The 20,465-nt window shown below is 36.1% G+C and overlaps 2 protein-coding genes across 5 annotated transcripts in view; both read left to right on the top strand.

Annotated features, from left to right (window-relative positions):
• The first annotated feature begins 1,698 nt into the window (after positions 1–1,698).
• LOC104591079 (putative 4-hydroxy-4-methyl-2-oxoglutarate aldolase 2) lies at positions 1,699–15,024 on the top strand. 2 transcript variants are annotated; one of them, XM_088887688.1, is made up of 2 exons: positions 1,699–1,939; positions 14,305–15,024. In XM_088887688.1, the coding sequence occupies exon 2, from the start codon at positions 14,307–14,309 to the stop codon at positions 14,799–14,801; it is 495 nt and encodes a 164-aa protein (XP_088743814.1). In that variant the 5' UTR covers positions 1,699–1,939; positions 14,305–14,306; the 3' UTR covers positions 14,802–15,024. The 2 variants fall into 2 exon arrangements, with proteins under 2 accessions (XP_088743814.1, XP_088743812.1); XM_088887686.1 differs by having other exon boundaries at positions 1,707–1,914.
• Positions 15,025–17,512: 2,488 nt separating this feature from the next.
• The window catches only part of LOC104586101 (lipase class 3 family protein), a 91,840-nt gene continuing 88,887 nt past the window's right edge, over positions 17,513–20,465 (top strand). The window contains exon 1 of one of the 3 annotated variants that reach the window (XM_088887677.1): positions 17,513–18,207. In XM_088887677.1, coding sequence (XP_088743803.1) covers positions 17,929–18,207 — 279 coding nt within the window. In that variant the 5' untranslated portion in view covers positions 17,513–17,928. The remainder of the gene's footprint in view (positions 18,208–20,465) is intronic. The other 2 variants (XM_010243231.3, XM_010243233.2) reach the window with 2 other exon arrangements.

The raw sequence follows: 20,465 nt of genomic DNA, 5'->3' as shown, positions 1-20,465 counted from the left end.
TATGGGTTAACCTAGACTATTGAATTCTTGAACCATTCTCTTGAATGGAAAACATTTTCCTTTTTAAGACAATTTTAAAATTTGTATTCCATTTTCACCATCAATAAAATTAACTTTTATTTATCACACTTGTTTTCTTTAATATGATGGTTGTATAATACTAAAGATGTGCCAAGTTTTCTACTAAAATTTTCTTTATTTTTGTAATTTTATTATTCAATTATAACAACATCATTTGGTTTTAAATTTTGTATTCCATTACATCATTAATAAAAACAATTATTGTTTATCACACTTATCTTTTTTTTAATATGAATTAATATATAATATTAGATACATGTCTAAAATTTTATAATGTAATATTTTTTTTTGTATTTTTTAATTTTTAAAATATATTATTTAACTATGACATCATGGATTGATCAAATGATCTAAATAGTTGAACCATTAACCCACCATTCAAAGAGGAAAATGGTTTCACATATGGATTGGTTTTAATTTTTTTTATCCCATTTCCATTATTAATAAAAATACTTTTTATTTATCATATCTATATTTGCCTAATACAACAAATACATAATATTAGAATTGTGCATAAATTTTTCTAATTTTTCAATTTATCTATATTTATATTTTTAGTTAGGGGTGGCCACGTGCTATTTGAGCTCAGCTCGGTTTAAACCGAGCTTCGAATTGAGCTCGATCTTGATGTATAGGCTCGTTTGTTAATCGAGTTGAGCTCGAGCCCAATGAAGCTCGACTTGTGAAGCTTGCGAGGCTAATCGAGCCTAGTATAATAAATAGATATTTTTTATTACATACATACATACATACATACATACATACATACATACATATACATATACATATACATATACATATACATATACATATACATATACATATACATATACATATACATATACATATACATATATATAATTTTTATGTAAAATAAAAAACATTTTTATATATAGAATACTAAGTATTTTTTACAATTCTTAATTTTTTGTATGTAAAATAAAAAAGTATTTTTATATTTATAATTTTTTATTTTTTAGGAAAAAACTTTGCTTGCAATCGAGCTCGAACTTGAGAGCTTTGAACCAAGCCGAGCTCGAACGTGTGAGCTTTGAACCAAGCTGAGCTCGAGCTCAAGTCTCTAGCTCGAATCAAGCCTAACACAATTTCAGTGAGACGAGCTCGAATAGCCAAAGTATTTGGCTCGGCTCCACTCAACTCAACTCAAATAGTAAACCTACTTACTTTCCACTTAAAAAACTAATTTAATTTTTATTTGATTTAAAAAATATAGGATTTATACTATTAATATTGGTATTCATGGATTTAACTAGTGAAATAGAAATATAATGATGATAGGTAAAAATAACTTGAATATAGGATTCAACGAGAGAAAGAATTAAATATGAGACGAGGGAATGAAATGCACTAAAAATTAATACACAAGTTATAATTTTTTATTTTTTATAGAAGAGAGTGACCAAATTCAAAAAATGAGTGTTTTAGTAAAAAAATAATAAAAACGATGGGAGCTATTCACAATTTTTATAGATAAATATATTGTAGATATATAGATTAATTTATTTTAATTGACAAATATACCCTCACATATATCGTTTATATCCCACTTGGATCACGTTCTCTCAGTTGTGACGTAAGCGGTTGACATGTGAATGACCCCGGCGTCGCCATGGTTCCAACTGATAACATTTAACAGTCGGCTCAATCCATAAATACCTTCTTTCTTCTCAGGTACTACTCTCCACTCCTACCAGATTCGATCTTCCACGGTCCTCTCTGCAATCAAAAGCGACAGTTCTTCAAGTTCACCACAGATTCCCATTTCGAGTCCCATCTCTATCTGGTGCTCGATCCGGATCCCCGTGCTTGAAGGTAAAACAAACCCAAGAAAGATTCTGTAAGCTATCTATCGCGCTTGTAAATTTATTTTTGCTATAGTTGATATGAATTGATCTACTGGGGGATGAAAGGTTGTGGGCGAATTGGATGTTGGAAATATGTCAGCCTACAATTCCATGTGTCTCAACTTAATTGCTTGTTTTGAACATTAATGGCTATTCGGGTTAATCTTGGTTACGGTGATTTTTGACTTAAATTAGTCCTAGTCTGATAATCCGATCGATCCTGTAGTGGAATTGTTTGCCAGATCTGTCGAAGCATACTAGATTTGCAGCATCATTAACAATCTGGTGCAGGAAATGAGGGGAGGGGGGATCTATTCTACCTTGTTCTCACAAAAAAAACCCCAGAGAATGAGACAACTTAAATACAGATTTTTGGAAGTTAATTCATCATCATCATCATCTAAGCCTTATCCCAACTATATGGGGTTGGCTACATGTCCATTGTTTAAATTATGAGCACTTATCGTTTCTTACTACTTTGATCCATGCCCTGAATTGTTGGAAGTTAATTGTTCTTCTTAAAAAATTTGGGCATAGAGCACTATACTTGAAATAAGTGAAACATGAGAAAGACGGGCACCAAATACAGAAACTAGATAAAATGGCTATACCTTTTAATTAAACAAAAATCCTTAGGTATTTAGAAACTAATGATATATCTTGATTGTTCTGCTTGTTACGTTGAGCAGTCCTCTCCACCACAATTCAGTAGAATAAGGAAAACAAAAAAGAAATAAGAAACAAATTCAAGCAATCATCTCCGTAATTGCTTAAGTTCCCTTATGATTCATGTTGATAATCTTACAGACAGTTGACCACATACTTTCTGTAAACCGATTATTTTCCAGTTAAGCAAATTTTCTTTCCCTATAGCTCTTGGCAACATATAAGCTATATACTGAATTTGAAAATTTGTAAATAATCTTCCTGATTGTAAACTGGTGCAAGTTTGGTAGTTTCTGAGAAGCACCCAAAATTACTGGAAGATACAGAAAAGATTGACTTAATCAACAAAAAATAAATGGTGATTGACTCATACAGAGAGATATCATCTCTAGGACCTATAGAAAGAGCACTAGAAAGAATCATAGGAAAATTCAAGAAATGTTAATGACTAGACATGGAGACTTCTGTGAGCATTTCCATAGTAATTCATTCCTATTGAGACATCTAATTAAGAGGATCAGGAAATGGAAAGTAAATTCTTTATTATGAAACCGCGAACTTTAAACCTTTAAAAATCTCAACACAAAACAATATTTTTATCAGATATCTTTTGAACATTGAGATTCATGGGCTCCTTGGTAAAATCATGTGATTTTTTGCATTTGTTGCTTATTTTCTGAAAGTTTGTTGTTCGCTTTCCTAACTTAGGTTACATAATTTGGCTAAAATTTTGATCCACAGTGTACATGGAACTGATATAGTAAACTTTGCTAGTTCCATAGAAAGTTGTCCATCAAACCATGGACAGACCGATCTGTAGTCTGTACTTTCGGGGAACGCATGGAAACATACACATAGACACTTAAGTTGATGCAGTCATGGAAAATACCTGTATTAATTTTTAGCACCATAACACCTTTTGCACTATGAGTCTAAGATTTTTTCACATTTTGAAACTCCCTCTCTTACTTTTCAGCTTTCAGTCATTGAATAAATCACCTTTGGCAGGATAGATGTCCTCAATTATGGGCCACCTCAAGTTGCATAACCCCTTGTCATGTTAGGGATCTTCTACATTGTCAATTAATCCATGAACTTGGTCTTGATCAGTACCAAAAATGGCCATTATCCCATGTTGGCCCCAGTTATCTGGTGTCTTGGGAGGGTGGACTGGAAACAGACCTAACCTTTAGCAGTTTTTTGGCAGAAAGGTCTTAATCAGTAATATCTAATAAAAATAACTTTTTGTTCTAAACTTCTGTGATGAGTATTCATTGGACCAGTTCCTTCTATCATAAACATGGAACTCTTAACATCTTATTGTTTAGATCAGTTGGGACCAGACTGAAACATGCATCTCTCCCTACATGTGCACGTGTTTCTGTGTCTGTGTCTTGTCAGGATGTTTGGTAGGACGAATAATTTTTTGAAATGCCAATATGACTTTGGAACTTTAGACAGCATCTTGGGTTCTTTTTAACATTTATTGATGATTTAAATATCAGATCATGTTTTATGAATGGGCAAAGTTCAAAGTATCGATACACCTGATACACATCAATAGGTGTATTGTGCGTTTTGGTGACCAATACACTTTTTTTTTTAATTTCTTTTTGTGTCAGATTTTTACAGGGGGATTGTAAAACATGTATTTAATGTTTGAAAACATCAAAATCTTATAACTCCTAATTTTAGGCATTTTGGTGGACCGTCAATACGATATGATATGTCTGGTAGGGTGTACTGTATCGATGCTTTGAACCTTGTGAATGGGTATAAGAAAGAAATAGTAATAGAAAAAGGAATAAGTTGGTTTGAAATAGGGGCATACATTCTTCTTCACCCTGATTTGATAAAAAACTACTGTACTAGGTCTTTGAGATTGAGTCCCTACTTGAGAAGGCTAGATATTTGGCATCTATTTGAACATCTTGTTCAGATACACCCCAAGGTTAGCTAGCTCCTTGAGGTGTATGGACTAGACTATAGTTTGAGGGATACTCACCAAATTTGTTTTTGTACACTATTTCAATTTTTTAGCATAACCTAATAAATTTTCAATTTTACCATTTACCAATAAAAAAGGAAAAAACTTAGCTAGCTCCTTAGCTCATAGTTTTTCTAGAGTTGGGGTTTTGAGGAGTGAGCTGTTTTATGAGCATTGTCTTACAGGTTGAACTATGCTTTGTATTTTTGTGCATTTCATTTGTTGTCCCTTTGTTAGAAGGCTGTATTGCATGCTCCCCCTCTTTTGTTGTTAGGTGTGATAGCCTTTCTATCTTCTTTCTTTTCTCTTTCTATCTAGTTGATCTCTTTTTCATAATTGACCAAAAGGTTGGAAAAAGGAAAAAAAGAGAAGAAAAGAAGGCTCCCTGTTTCTGTCCTTCTAAGAGTTTCATTCAACTCTTGTGACACCATACCCTGAAATTTTCAATTGGCTTATTGTTCCTTTTTTTTTAAGATAAATAAGGAAGAGAATTTATTAAATAAAAAGAGAACAAGATCACCCACTGAAACAAAGTAAACAACCCCAAAATCAAAACAAGAACAGGATCAAGCAACCTCTCTTTGGGAAACCCAGGAATGTCAAGGGGCACTTTGCTCTGGTCCTCTTGGAGTGGGGGATTCCTTAGCTGAAGTGATGGCATTGCTTCAAGGAATGAGGATAGGAAAGCAACGAGGTTCCAACATGTAGAGGTGGAAGGGGATTCAAAATTGGTAATATCTTGGATGAATGATAGTAATCTGGGAATGTGGATTCACAGACACACTATAAGAGAGATCAACAACATAGCAAAGGAGCTGGAGGCAACTTTTAGATGGGAGGAGAGAACAGCAAATGGGATGACTGATTGCTTAGCTAAACAAGGGGTGTACAGGTAACAACTTTTCTGGGCAGAATTTTAATTGGGTTCTTTCATTTGTAAAAGGACAGAGCTCCCTTAGAAAAATAATAGTATGTAATGTGGTTGTGAATCTTCTGAATTTTCTGGTCAGATCGCCCACTCAGATCTCTTTCTCCTCTCACTCTTTCTTGGTTGTGAGACCAAGGTTTATTCTTTGGAGTGTTTTATACCTATAGATGATGATATAATAGCTTCTGCATGCAACTGTTAGGGTTATTATCAGATTATGGAGTATAGTACATGTTTTGCGCAGATCCTACCAGTGTTGGGTAATGACAGATCTGAGAAATTTGTAATAGGGTAATGACAGATATGGGAACAATCTTCTTCCTGGTTTACGTAAACCTGTGATCTATATTTTTTGGTTTGTGGAGACCAAATATAATCTGTAGTGGTTGGTATATCCTAAATCTTTTCTACATTGACTGGTGTGGATCAGTTGAAGCCTTGAAGGGGTGATAGTAGTATTGCTGGTTACTGTTGGTGAAGCCTAAATGTATTCTACATCAACTGGTGTGGATCAGTTGAAGGGGTGACAGAACTTTGCTGGTTACAGTTGGTGGTTGATTCTAGGTATCTATTAGTGTTTCCTAGCATTAAGTCCCATGTTATGTAAGGTGCCTACCATGGCGCTGGATGATTCAACTACTTCTAGAATTTCAGGGGTGCAACTAGTAGCTGTAGGTGCATGGACAATGTAAATTTTCTAATTTCAATTGCTCCAATTGATGGCGTTGATTATTTTGAGTAGTCCAAAGGTGTGAAGTTGCCTATTGGAGGAAGGGGAAAGTTGGGGTACTTAACTGGGAAGATTAAGGAACCTCAAGAAGAAGGGGCAACTCATGAGGAATGAGAGCAAGAGATTTATATGCTCATGCCATGGTTGCTGTCCTCAATGCAGTCTGCATCTGTAAGAACTTTATGTGGGTTGAAAGTTGAAACAACCAAGGAAATATGGGACCAAGCGAAGTTAACGTATGCTCAATAGAGTCATTTTGCTCATCTCTACCAACTTCAAGTGGAATCTTTTGCTTGTCAACAAGGTGAGAAAAACTTCTTAGCCTACTATCCTACACTCACATCTATGTGGAAAGAATTTGTTCACCACCAAACCTTAGACTGGGAGAGTAAAAGAGATACCTTAGCTTACAAGAAGCTTGTATTACAACATGTATTTGCATTCTCAATTAAGTCTAAACCTATTAGAGTTCAGGTATTGGGAGACAAGGATCTTCCCACCCTTTAGGAGCTCTATGTCTGATTACAGAAAACTACTATGAATCCTCTTGAGGGGGAGCTGGTTGCTCTTATAAATTGTAACAAGAAGGTGGAGACTTATAAGAAATCAGTTGAAGATGACAAGGATAAACTGTGGTGTACTCATTGTGAGAAACCTAGGCATACTAAGGAGACATGTTGGGACTAGGTTAGTAAACCAAACAAGTTTAAGAACAAACCAGGAAAGAAGTTTAATGTTGCCAATGTAGCCTCTACCTCTTCAAGTCAAGAAAATCAATAACAGTAAACCAAAATAGTCCTTTCGAAGTGTATCCTATGAGTTTTGGACCTAGGAGGAGATTCTAAGTACCATGCATGATCAATTAGAGAAATATGGATGTGTACATTGACAGTTAGAGGGAAATGCTTCCCTTCCTATTGGTCTTTACTCATCTTCTGTTTTTTATGTCCTAAAACTACATAATAACCCTCTTTATATTAGTACCATCACAAAATCTTTAATTTTTTTTGACCTTTATTACTGACTCCTGTGTTTTCTAGGATTTGACCTTTGGGAAGAGATTAGTAGAGGACGTGTGGTTGAAGATCTCTACATGTTATGATAGATGATGTAGAGAGAAGGGGTAATTTTGTCTTTGTACTTATGTATTGTATCATATTAGTGTAGTATGTATACTAGACACCCCTGTACCTTATTGTATTTGATTTTCTTATGTAAGGGCAGTATTGTATTTTCACTCCCTTTAATATAAAGTTATGTTCTCTTGGTTGGGTTGACAGATTAGAACCAACTGAACAGACTTGGAGATTAGAACCAATCTCCTGGGCCATGGTTTGACAGATTTAACAAAGTAATTTAGCAAGTGAGATTCAAGCAGTACTAGACAGATTATACTTGGTTTACTAAAAGGGAGAATGACCATATTGTTTTCTTGATTGTGTATGTCGATGACATAATTATTATAGGTAATTGGGAGCTGGAAATTCAAAAGTTGAAGAGTTACTTGTCATCCCAGTTTAAAGTTAAGGATCTTTATCCCTTAAAGTACTTTCTTGGCATTGAAGTAGCAAGATTTCAGAAGGATATTTTTATCTCATAAAGAAAGTACATCTTAGATTTCCTCAAGGAAATAGAAAAATTAGGGTCCACACCAGCAGATACCCTTGTGGACTTTAATCATGAACTTGAGGAGAAATTGCAGAGTTATTTCCAGATGTTAAGTTGTTCCAATGGTTCATTGGGAGGTTGTAATACTTACTTATGACACAGTTGGACTTAGATATTGCATATGTTATTAGCGTTCTAAGCCTGTATATGCTCACTTGTAGGACCTTATATCTTATTGAAGTAGAACATGTTATTAGGTACTTAAAGAGGCACCCTGGTATACGAATCCAATATTTTAAATGGGGTTAAATCAGAGTGGAAGGGTGCATAGATGCATATTGGACAGGACTCATTGATGATAGGGGATTTACCACAGGTTACTGTACATTTGTAGATGGGAATATAGTCACTTGGAGGAGTAAGAAACAAATGGTTATTGTTAGATCAAGCACAAAGGATGAATATTAAGCTATGGCATATGGAGTTGCTGAGATCCTATGGATAAAGTGTAAGTTGGGTTTTCCTACTTTAGGCTTTATGTCCTTGTGTTGTGACAAGGCATTAATATAGCCCATAACCCAATTTAACACGATAGAACCGAGCAAATAGAAGTTGATAAGTATTTCATTTATGAGAAAGTGGACAATGGTGAAATTTATCTTCCTTTGTAAACTCCAAGAAGCAACTTGCTGATGTATTCACATAGAGTGTAACCACCTTGTGCCTAGGGGTGTCAATGGACCAGGTTTAGGCTGGAACCCATCCAAATAAAATCCCATTTGGATGGATTGGACAGTCCAATAAAACATATGGGAGTAGACCGATCTAGAATCAAATGTCCAACGTGTATGTTGGATTGGAGTGGACAATTCAGATGTCCAATGGTCTGTCCAAATCTCAATGACTTGAATATGCAAAACTTTGAGCAACCATATTTCCATTCTTGTTTTTAAATTTTGAATTAAACTTTACTTCTCCTTGATTCCCACCCTTTGGTTTTCCCTCCATCTCTCTCTCTCTCAATACCAAGTCTAATTCACTCTTTACTTCGTTTAATTAAATATAAAACATGAGGAGGAGAGTACAGTCAACCATCAGACAGGAATCTTGAACCCATCTACTTGGCCCCAGGATTGCCCTGCATCTCAACCTGCAGCAACTTGGATTTCGATCCTGCAGTTGATAGCTCGATATTCATTCTGAATCACTGCAATGCTCTTTCCTTTTCATCTGCCTTTGCCTTTTCAGATCTCTCTCTCTCTCTCTCTCTTCCTCTTTTCTTCTTCTTCTCCTTTATTCTCTTTCTTTGCTTTTTTCTTCCCTCACAGTCACTATTTCAAAGCCATTCCATTCAATGACAGGTCTCTCTCTCTCTCTCTCTCTTCTCTACTTTTTTTGTAATTTCTATTATTTTTTCAGTAGTTTTTATGTTTTTATTTTTATTTTTTATATTGCATATTATAATTTTTATGGATTGGATGGGGTCCAATCCAATCCATTTGAATTTAAATGAACTGGATTGGACCTCTGTCCATTAAATTCAGACTGGACCAGACTTGGACAGTTTATTTAGGATACGTATTGGGTTGGGTTGGATTGGATTATAACCTGGTCCATTGACACCCCTACTTGTGCCATCATATGTTATGTGACAATTTGGGCATGTATAATATATATGACCTAACTTGATGCGAAGTGTTATCATCTTGAGTTACTTAGGTGCAAGAGTATTGTGATCTTTTCTTCTTTGTTTTAAAATACTCTTAATATAAGAAGAGTATGGGTGCTGCCACACCAAGATTTGTCACTCGACTTTTCTCTCTCATTTCTATTCTCCTCTTCTCTCCTACCAATCAACTATGACAGATGGCATATTATCTATGGTCAGTCAAGTCTCCCCTGAACTTGGAGAAGTTCTGATTTTCCAGGCCCATGCATAGCCCCTTAGGGTCATTATATGACATTGCTGAGCTTGTCTAATCTTGGCCACTTATTCTCCTGACAAGATATGCCAATTTGTTAGGTTATTCTTTTATTCTCTTTAAAATCTTGTTTATTCAATTGCGTAGAATAGCTCTATATTCAAATTAACAAATATTCATAATTTTTATTTCACCTTATGGTGTTCATTCTTAGTACAATTGCAATGTTGACATCTCTATGCTGTCTGTAAATGATTCCCATAACTGAACACTGTATAGGTAATTATTATTATTATTTTGATAATCGAGAGATGATTTTATTATCAAAAGATGAAGACTGTTACAAGCAACACAAAGAGGGGCATGAGGTGCAACCTCTCTTGAAGGGTGAAAATTACATCAAAGCACTAGAAGAAACAACATTACAAAGCATCCTAGTATAGATATTTGCCCTTGTTTAGCAAGATGATTAGTCAAAGCATTTGCTGACCTGCCCATCCAATGTAAGTTAATATTCATATTCCTTCTTAACCGGACAGCTTTCTTTAGGATGTCCTTGTAGCACCAAATAACTGAATCTGGATCTTTCAACCAGCCCACAATGACCTTGAAGTCTCCTTCAATTAGTAGATTCTCGGCACCAAGTTGGTTACCAATGTGGAAACTTGTAAAGCCGCTAGTAACTCAGCCCAATTAGAGTCTCCTATCCCCACAGGGCTAGAGAATAAGGCTAAAATTTTGCTATCCTTATCTCTCAACACTCCTCATATACCAAAAGGGTCTATGTTGTGCTGACATCAAAATTCATCTTTACACATCCTTCAGAAGGAGGAATCCATTCTATAGTAACTCTACCCTTCCTAGACGAGCTACTTGCCACAACTAACTAGTTCCTCCAAAGATCATCAAAAGAAAACAAATGGAATGATTCCATAGTTCTCAATTAGTGAATTGCCCTTGTCAGAATCCATTCCTTGAGATTTAGGAGGCTTCTTTCCTTTCTTGGAAAATTCTTCCATTCCTTTCTTCCCAAGTTGTCCAAAGTGCAGCTGCTCTAATACTTTTGCACATGGTTCTCCCTTTTTTTATGGGCCATACTTACACAAAGACTGACAGATTAAATAGCAAACTTTCATCTATAGGTAGGTTCCACTGCACCTAAACAAAGCAAAAATCCAATTCCAAATAGGTACAACAAAGAACAGGAAATTAGTAAGTTGAAGCAATCCTCATCATTAGCTTTGCAAAGAATACATCAATTAGAGGACAAGCACATTAATGGCCTTTTCTCTACAAGTAGTCCAAAGTATTGTGTAGGCTGAAGGGTAAGGCAACCGGTGGGTTCTATCTGAAGGATGGTAGATGATCGGAAGGTTGGGTGAGGATGAAAAGGCGAAGGCTAGAAAGGGAAGAGAGAGACACTGAAAGAGGTGGAAGGTTGGAGTACTGGAGCTCTCACAGTGATCTAATGGGTGATCTTGTGTGGAAGGCTTTGAGCCTCTCCTATTTATAGAGGAAGAAGGGCCAACTCTAATGGAGATGAGGAGGAAGATGGAGGGAAACTTTCCCGCTTTTGGGAATGTGGTTAGAGTTTTTTAGATTTAAAATAGGCAAACAACTCAGGGTTTCGCCACGTGTCCATGGGAATGATTGGAGCTAGCTCAATATTCATTTCAAACACAAAGTTTAATATTAGTTTTTGTTTGTGTAATAGATTATTTGGTTGATCTAGTACAACCGTTTACATTTTCTATGAGTTAAAATTTTGTTTTAACTCATTCTATCATGAAGCTTCGAATCTTAAGGTTTGCAGGGCAACTTCAGAACGTATTCTTTTGTCTTTAACATTAGTTTCTTAGCTTTGTTTAATGATTTGGAACAAGACAATAATTTAAAAAGGTGTGCCAATGCTTCTTTTATCATTTCATAAGATATCGTTCTATATTTTGCATATTTTACAATGTTTCCACCATGTTGATAATTTTTACAATATTTCCATACGATATTTCCGTCATTTCCGACATGTTTCTCATATTTGGATGACCTACATTTCCATCGACATCGACATTTTAAACCTTGGTTCTTGCTAGTTTAGGGCTTAATCTATCTACGAGATGTATGTATCATGAGGAACCTCCTATGACAGTTAATCCAATAGTGGTAGCAGACATGTATGGGGTGTACACCCCAAGAATGTGTACTTATATTAGTTAATATTTAATATATCTCCTCTTTAGATAAAAAAAGCACACATATCACAACAGACCACTTTTTTCAAGAAGGTCAAAATTGTGAAACTCTCTTGCTTTTTTCCTTTTCTCCATCCTCCTGTTTCTGTTATCAAATAACATACAATACACACATTTGATGAAGCCACTAATATTGGTGAATACTTTGCTCATATTTCACAAACCATCAATAACTACAAGGTTGGCATTGTCTCACATCATCATCATCGAAGCCTTGTCAGAAAAAGAATATTTGTTATTTTCCCATTTATAGAGAAATATTGTACAAAACTGGAAAAGCACCACATATAATAAAGTAAACATCCTTGCTTGAATCCAAAAGATCCATTGAGAATCCCATTCAATCAAAGAGAAAGGTTGAAAGGAACAAGACACATTAGAGTGCATGGAAGCAAAATGTGCTTGCACTATCAAATGCAAAATTAAGCTTAGGCTGTGCTTGGTTGCAGTGCAAATAAATTTGTATTGATGCAAAATTATAATAAATGATTTGGGTGTAAATTTTGATTTTTTTTGTTTCATATTTTACCTTACTTTGTTCGGTTGCAGTATAAATGAAGTAAGATAAGACCCGACAGAGAATAAAGTAAAACCTAAAATAAAATTAAACCAAAATATGCATTCTTTTCATTTGCACTCCCATACATTTGTACTGGTGCAAATAAGATTGCACTGCAACCAAACATAGCATTATGGACAAATGCCATAGAAACAAGAGGTTTTAAAATAAGTAGGACTAAAACAGAGTATATGTCATGCAAATTTAGTAACAATAGGAGTGTAAATCAAGATACACTTAGGATTGGAGACCAAGAAATAACTCAATGTGACCATACCCAGCACCTTGTTTCAATAATTCATAACAAGGGAGAGATTGAGGAGGATGTCACCTAAAGAATTAGAAGCCAGTCTAGGGTTTTGAACATGCCTTGCAAAAAAAGAAATCAAAATGTATTTGTAAGAATATCCAAAGGTTTTGGAATCAAAGGTTCTAAGTTGAGTTTTGGGATAAGATTTGGTAGGATGAAAGATGATATAGACCTAGAGAGAGTCCTCATATGAGAGCATTGGGGATGTGATTTGATACAAAAGAAGAGTTGCTGAAATAGTAAATTTTGCACATTGAGGTAATTAATCAAGGAATATATTTGGGATCAATTTTAGACCTTGATGAATGTTGAATGAATACTGTTGAAAGCTTTTGACCAGTCTTTGATGGTTGGTTGGTGCTAGAACAGGGAACTTGTATTAGGTAAAAAACGAGGTTATTAATATTTATTTAATTAAATTCTACAGTTATAAAAAAAAGATAAAAAAGGGAAGAAACTTGGAATCACTTAATGGATCCTAAAATTACTTGGGTCATTGGAATCACTTACTATCCACACACAAGGTCGAGAAAAACTTGGTTTCATTAATTATCCATGTTTTGCATTCATAATAGACAAACATATATGTATTTATTTGTGAGGCAATTGCATGGTGAACTAGCAAAATCTTGGGATAACAAGTATGGGAATGTGGGTTCAGTCTAAGGGTTGTACTTGGTGCCAAAAATGCCAAAGGTTAGGTCTGTTTCCAGTCAGCCTTTCTCAAGACCCTGGAGAGCAAGGAACAACATTGGGTATACTATCTAGGGGTTGTCAATCCTGTAGAACTAAGAGAAATGGAAATAAAAAGACTTCCACCAGCATACATTAACTCAAAGAAAGCTCAATAGCTCCTATTTACTTGTGTGATGACTATGAAACTTCAAATGTAAACCAAATATAATGGGACTAATCAGACTACTGGGCCAGACCCAGAAAAACTGCTAACAGAAATACAAGCATACATAAAAATTCAGAAAATTCCAAATTTGACTTATTTGCTCCTGCATCCGTGGAACAATGGTGATCTTATGCCAACCTTTTTTGACTACTTGGCTAGGCATAAAGCTGTTTATGCTGACCTTTTATTTTGTTACAGTTTGCTGTTTGATGCAAGACTTTCAAATAAAGCTTCATTAATGATGTCCAATTTGCTTTATACTTCTCTTTGAACTTTTACACCTCTCTTTCTCTCTCTCTCTCTCTCTCTCTGTTAGTGTTTGGTTAGGTATTTAGCCTCATATTAGCTTTACTTTTAAAACAAGGTTAACAAAAAGGTTATAAAATTCTGATCGTCATGGCATATTTCTCATCTATTTAGTTCTCATACATGGAGATTTGTTGAGTCTAGAATTAATTGGCTGAATTAAAGACATCTTCTTATGTTCTTGGGAAACAGCCATGGCTGCAACTGCAGACGTTTGTGATGTAAACCCACAGCTAATTATAAGTGGCGAGCTTCGGGCTCTTCAGCCAATTTTTCAGATATATGGCAGGCGTCAAGTTTTCTCTGGGCCAGTTGTAACTCTCAAGGTGTTTGAAGACAATGTCCTGATTCGTGGGTTCCTTGAGGAGAGAGGCAATGGTAGAGTTTTAGTTGTTGATGGAGGTGGAAGCTTGCGGTGTGCAATACTAGGAGGCAACCCTGTACAACAAGCTCAGAACAACGGATGGGCTGGTATAGTGGTCAATGGATGTATAAGGGATGTTGATGAGATAAATGGGTGCGATATTGGAGTAAGGGCTCTGGCTTCACATCCAATGAAAGCAAATAAGAAAGGGATTGGAGAGAGACATGTGCCTATAACCATTGCAGGCACACGAATATCTGATGGTGAATGGCTGTATGCAGACACTGATGGGATTCTGATCTCTCGAACTGAGTTATCCGTCTGAACATCAACACTCTTACTATCTATAGTGCCATTCATGGAAAGTAAGCTTATGCCGTGATGTTTTTATTTTTGTACCCTTGTTTTCCTACTTCACTTTCAAACTTTCAATTAAGTTAATGTGCTTGAGAGGATGGAGTTTGTCAGATTTGTGGGTCTAATTTGTTATATGCCGTGCTGATATTACTGTACTTGACTGATAAGTTTATCTATGTTTGGTTTCCAAATGGTTATGACTGATTATGATTCATATCAACTGATAAAAATTATGGTTCTAGATCAACAAAGTTATTCCTTGGTCTGTTTGGTGGGAACTTGCCCACTTTCATGGTCATTGGCATTCTTCTGGTTCTTATTAGCCTCTTAAGGTGCCATGTGAAATGCAGTGATTCATTATGGGTTTCTCTTGAAATTTTGGACAGCAAGTTTACTATTTAAAACAGATCCAGTGTCGCCTTACGGGTTATTAATAAGAAATCAAAATGAAGTCGTTTCAGGATATTAGTAAAAGAAATCATTTCCAACTTTTCTTAATGATCGGATTGAATCCAATGTAGGTGACCATGTGATGTCGAAAGCTGTGCAGAACCAAGGTTCAAAATATAATTTGTCAAAGTATATTGGTAAGGTCGAAATGGATCATGAATTCATGATATATATATATATATATATATATACCATGCAAAGATCTAGATACACTTTAATATTAAATCCAAGATTGGAATAACTATGGATAAGGTAGAAAGACGGAAACACATACTTTAATAGTTGATATGAAAAAATGCATTACAATCAACATATGGGCCATGAAGACATGTAGATATCATACAATAGTTTCATTAATGCTGCATCAATCAAGAGTATGATACACTTGCTGTATAGCCTTTTACAATTTACATGTATAAAGACATTAATATATTATCATTTATTTAAGTTAATGATTAATTAATTATTTATTTTGAATGTCAAAACATTCTTTTTTTCCAACTTAAGATGAGGTACACAAGAAATTTCAACAAAGTTAAATGGAAAGAACTCCCTAGGCATATTGCTTTAAAATCTAACATAATTTCCAACTTAAGATAAATAGATTATGCCTTATAATTTCTTCATTTTATTTTATTTCGTTATATAAGAGAATTTCTTCATTTTGCTTTAACTTGGCCATTATTTATACCTCAGTTTTTAACTCATTTGCTCTGGATGGATTGATGCCTTTTGTAGTCTTATATTTCCTTTTATTTCTTAAGAAGATGTTCTTGTATGTTATTTAGTTATTATTTCCAATTTGCTTAAGGCATCTACTTTGTCTATTTAGTGGAGTTCTTTCCATTTGACTTAGGTTGAAATTTCTTGTGTACCTTGTTTAAGGTTTGTGCACAAGCGCTGAGTAAGCAAATTTGCCCCCTCTATTGGATTTAGTCTAAGCACAAGTCTAACCTCAGGAAGTTATTCATCACTTAAAAAAAATAAGAAGACTTTCATTTAAGGTTTTATTTCATTTTATCTATCATTGAGCGTGCTCAGCATGGTTTACTAAGCTAGTTTTTTGACCAAATGAGGGGTAGCCCAGTTGGTGCGTTGGATGAATTGTCCTATCGGTAGTGTGGTTTTAAATCCTGTTAAAAGAGTGACGATGCTGAGGGGTTGTTAGGCAGTGATTAATACAGAAAAAAAGCTAGTTTCTTGACTTTATTTATTGAAACTATGGGACTAGACCTGTTCATGGGCCGGGCTGGGCTTTTACTCTTCATGAATAGAAATTTGTTAGGCCCGAGCCCGAGCCTGGCCCGACCAACGGGCCTACAACTTGGGCCCGAGCCTGGCCCTGATAAAAAGCCCGAGGCCCGACAGTGACTGTGTTCACCGGAGCTGAGTTCGCGGTGACTGTGAGCTGCGATTTTAACAGTGAAAAGTGTGTCAGTTCGTGTATGAGAAAGAGATAGATAGATAGATAGATAGATAGATGGAGAGAGAGAGAGAGAGAGAGAGAGAGAGAGAGGACTCACCGCCAGAGTTGTTGCACCGGTGAATGTTCGTCGCCTCGCCGATTGTGTGGTTCCCTGAGAGTGTGAGGACTGAAGAGAAGAGAGGTTTGACTAAGGGGAAAGAGGTGAAAGAGAAGAGAGGTTCGACTTAGGGAATTAGGGTTTTTTAAGTTTAATCTATAGGTCGGGCCGGGTTGGGCTATTTTGGCAAATCCCAAGTCCAACTCGAATTTATTGCGGGTCGGGCTTTTTATCTCGGGGGCTCATTTGCGTGTTCACACCCGTCTAAGGGCTGGGATCAACTGAACAGGATGGCTATTCATTAAAACCAATGATAATGTTGTATGCGAGTAATAAAATAGATAGAGTCTACACTTTTCATGTCAATAATAATTTCATGAACCCCACCCTAAAAAGCAAGTGTCCAATGTATTTTATTACATTATCTTTGGTTCCACACCCCCTTCAGCCTGGGGCTCACTATGAAATTGACTTTGTTCATTTAGAAGTCAATGGATTGGTCTCTTGGACACATATCGAGAGACTCAATCTTTTGTGGGCCCTCACTTTTGTGCGGTGGTTATACAATGGATTGGTCTCTTGGACAGGGGCAAGATCTACTTATGTGGCCCAACTTCTATAACGTTTATCACGCCCTATCTTTGTTCTTTCCTTTCTTGGCAAATTAATCGGTGTGCTCCCTCACCACAAAAATTTAAGAAAACAGAAAACAAAAGGAAGAAAGAAATGAAAGGGATAATATGGTCCTCGACATGGATTGGTCAGTATCATTGTTCCATAGAATGCAATTATCAAGATCAAGAATGTTGTCATCAAATTGGACGGTCTAGATCCACGTAAAGATCAAATGTACAAAAGTGACTACAGCTACAACGATGAAACCGAATCATGGCGTTCTGACAACTTCGGAACAGAAGAGAACGTTGAGATGCCCGACAACAAAAACAAAAGTGATTACAGCTAGAACGCTATAGTTCGTTGAAGATTCCCACCCGCCATGGAAATTCGTCTGTGCGATTTTCAATAATTTTTTTTCTTTCAAACAATATTGAATTTCCATGGCACAAATTCGTTGAGAGAGAGAGAGAGAGAGAGAGAGAGAGATTGGCCTCGTACAAGGCAATGCGGTTTTCGACGCTGAGTAGCCTAAGATGCGCAACTCTGATTTTGGGAATATTCAACTTGTTGGTAATGGTTCTGGGTGGAGTTCTGATGGTTGCGGCATATCAAGGTTGTCGACGGGGAGACGTTCTTCCATTTGCAGTTGTTTCCGTCACCGCTGGTGTAAGGATAATGTCAATGATCGGTGCCGGGATTGCGCAGGAAGCTATAGCAACGACGATTCTCAGTTCTCCAGCTGAGAGTTCTATTATTGACGCGGTTGTCCGCCGCCAAACACGGGTAGTTCTTAGTTTTTTTCTATTAATTATTTTTCTACCAGCTCCACTTCTTTTCTGTATCTCAGCTTTATGTAGTCTTTGTTTTTTCTTTATCTACTAACAATGTGGAGCTAGTAAAGATATAATAATTGCATTTTTATATGTGATTTTAATTTGTAATACGAAGCTTTGCTGGCAATTTGTGGTTATCCTGTAAAATCCGAGTAGTTGCTTTCCATCTTTCTGATCACAACCCCAAGTTCCCAACAGCATTTGTCTGGGCTTCTCAACAAGTAAGACAATATTTGAGGTTCTTGAAGTAGTAAACAGCACATCTGTCTAGTGTACGTGACTTTTGAGGATGGGATTCTGGAGAGTGGGAGAGTCTGCCTCTTGTTTGCTAACTTGGCATGTACTCCACAGACTACAGAGTTATAGAAAGACTTTATGACAGATTGTAGTAGATTCAAAGAAAAACTAGACCAAGAATAGGGAGAATATAAGAAGGAGAAAAGAGAAATGAGCGAATGGGGTGAGAAATTTTCTTGGTTCTCACGCTCCTCTTCAATAACTTTTATACGAAGAAATTAAATTATGAAGATACCCCTTATTAGGTGCTTAATGATTCAGCCAAGTACACAATACTTTTCAGCTCTCCTCAAGCTTATCATAGATGTCGTGAGATTATTTCCTAACTTTAGTATAGGAACTCCTTTAGTAAGACAATTGGCCACTTTTATTTATCTATTTTTTTAATGCATCATTCAGCTAGTTGATCTCTTGACTTAACAAAAGGTAAGCACACCTTGCCATTAGCAACATGTTCTCTGATAAAATGTCTATCCACCTGTGTGTTAATGTGATTGTGCTGCATAGGATTATGATCTATGCTTATAACTGCGTGATGATCACAATGTAACATCTTAGGCTACTCATATTCAACTCCCACCTTATTTAAGAGGTTACTTTCTTGGCAGTAAATAAAAAAGATAGTTCATTAAAATAAAGCAAAATTACATAACAAATGGTGATGGGAGATCGACAAACCAACTTTCAACAAAAAAAATGCTCAAGATTATATAGTTAACAAAAACCCTCAACAATTCCATGTCTAAAGTAGCCCAAACATCTGTTCCAAACAATTCTTTTGACACATCTTTGAAACCTTTTGTTTTTATCAGTACACATCTTTGAAATCTTGAAGAATCAGAATCCACTCCAACAGCTTTGTTCCGGCCCTTGAGCAAACCTTCAACTTACTTCTTGCCTTTCCTTCAAAGATTCTCCTATTTCTCTCCTTCCAAAGCTCCCAACGTACTGCAAAAGGAACACAGCTCCAAAAAAATTTTGCCTTTTTACTTCCTTGCATGGTTGTCCAACATGCGAAACTCTCATTAGGTAATATTGGGGACTACAATTCTAAGCCGAGCAAACAGAATAAGAAGCTCCAAACAAATTGCAAGTAGATGCAGCTGAAACATAGATGAAGAACATCCCCTTCCTTTGATTCACACAGAACGGACCTGCTAGCCAGCTGACCCCTTTATTCCTTGGGTGATTTTGCATGAGAATCCATTGCTACCATCCGTATGAAAGTTTCCACTCTTGGAGGAATAGGTTTGCCCCAAACACCCTTTACCATCAATCTATCAACCTAACTTCTTGCCAAAGCTTTATAAAATGGTTTCAATGTAAACCTACCATTCTTGCATTCTTTCCACCATCTGGCATTTGGTCTTTTTGTATTGATTTCTACTTCTTGTAACTTAGACAGCAACCAAATACACTCCTCATATTCCCTTTCAAATAGCAGTCTTATGAATTTTAGAGCCCATACAACTGCTCCCTTTCTTATTTCATAACATTGTGCTGTCTAATTAAGGTTGAGGGTTTGAGAATATGTGGCTAGGGAATCCTCAATTCAGGGAGTTCATAGAAAAAAATGGAATAAGGGGTTTTTGAAAAAGTGGTAGAAAGAAAAAAAAATGAACAACCGGGGGAGATGGACAAGATGGATAGGCTGGAATAGGAAAGTAACCTGTCAAGGGAAGGAAGAGAGGCAAAGGAGGCATTAAGGGAAAAACCGGAGAGGACAGTTCACTCTGAGGAGTTGGCTTGGAGACAAAAATCAAGGGAGCTATGGTTGAGGGAAGGTGATAAAAACACTTCATATTTTCAAGATTTAGTAAGGGGAAGAAGAAGAGGGAATAAGATTGTGGTTGGATGTTGGTGATAGAGTGGTGGATGAGAAAAAAGAGATTGTAGAAGAGATAAGGATTT

The sequence above is a fragment of the Nelumbo nucifera genome, chromosome 1, assembly GCF_055504915.1.
Source record: "Nelumbo nucifera cultivar China Antique chromosome 1, China Antique-T2T, whole genome shotgun sequence".
In the NCBI taxonomy this organism is placed as follows: Eukaryota; Viridiplantae; Streptophyta; class Magnoliopsida; order Proteales; family Nelumbonaceae; genus Nelumbo; species Nelumbo nucifera.
This window is presented reverse-complemented; position numbering and strand designations above follow the sequence as displayed.

Coding starts and splice junctions, on each gene's coding strand:
- LOC104591079 (XM_088887688.1), top strand. CDS start 14,307: ATGGCTGCAACTGCAGACGTTTGTGATGTAAACCCACAGCTAATTATA.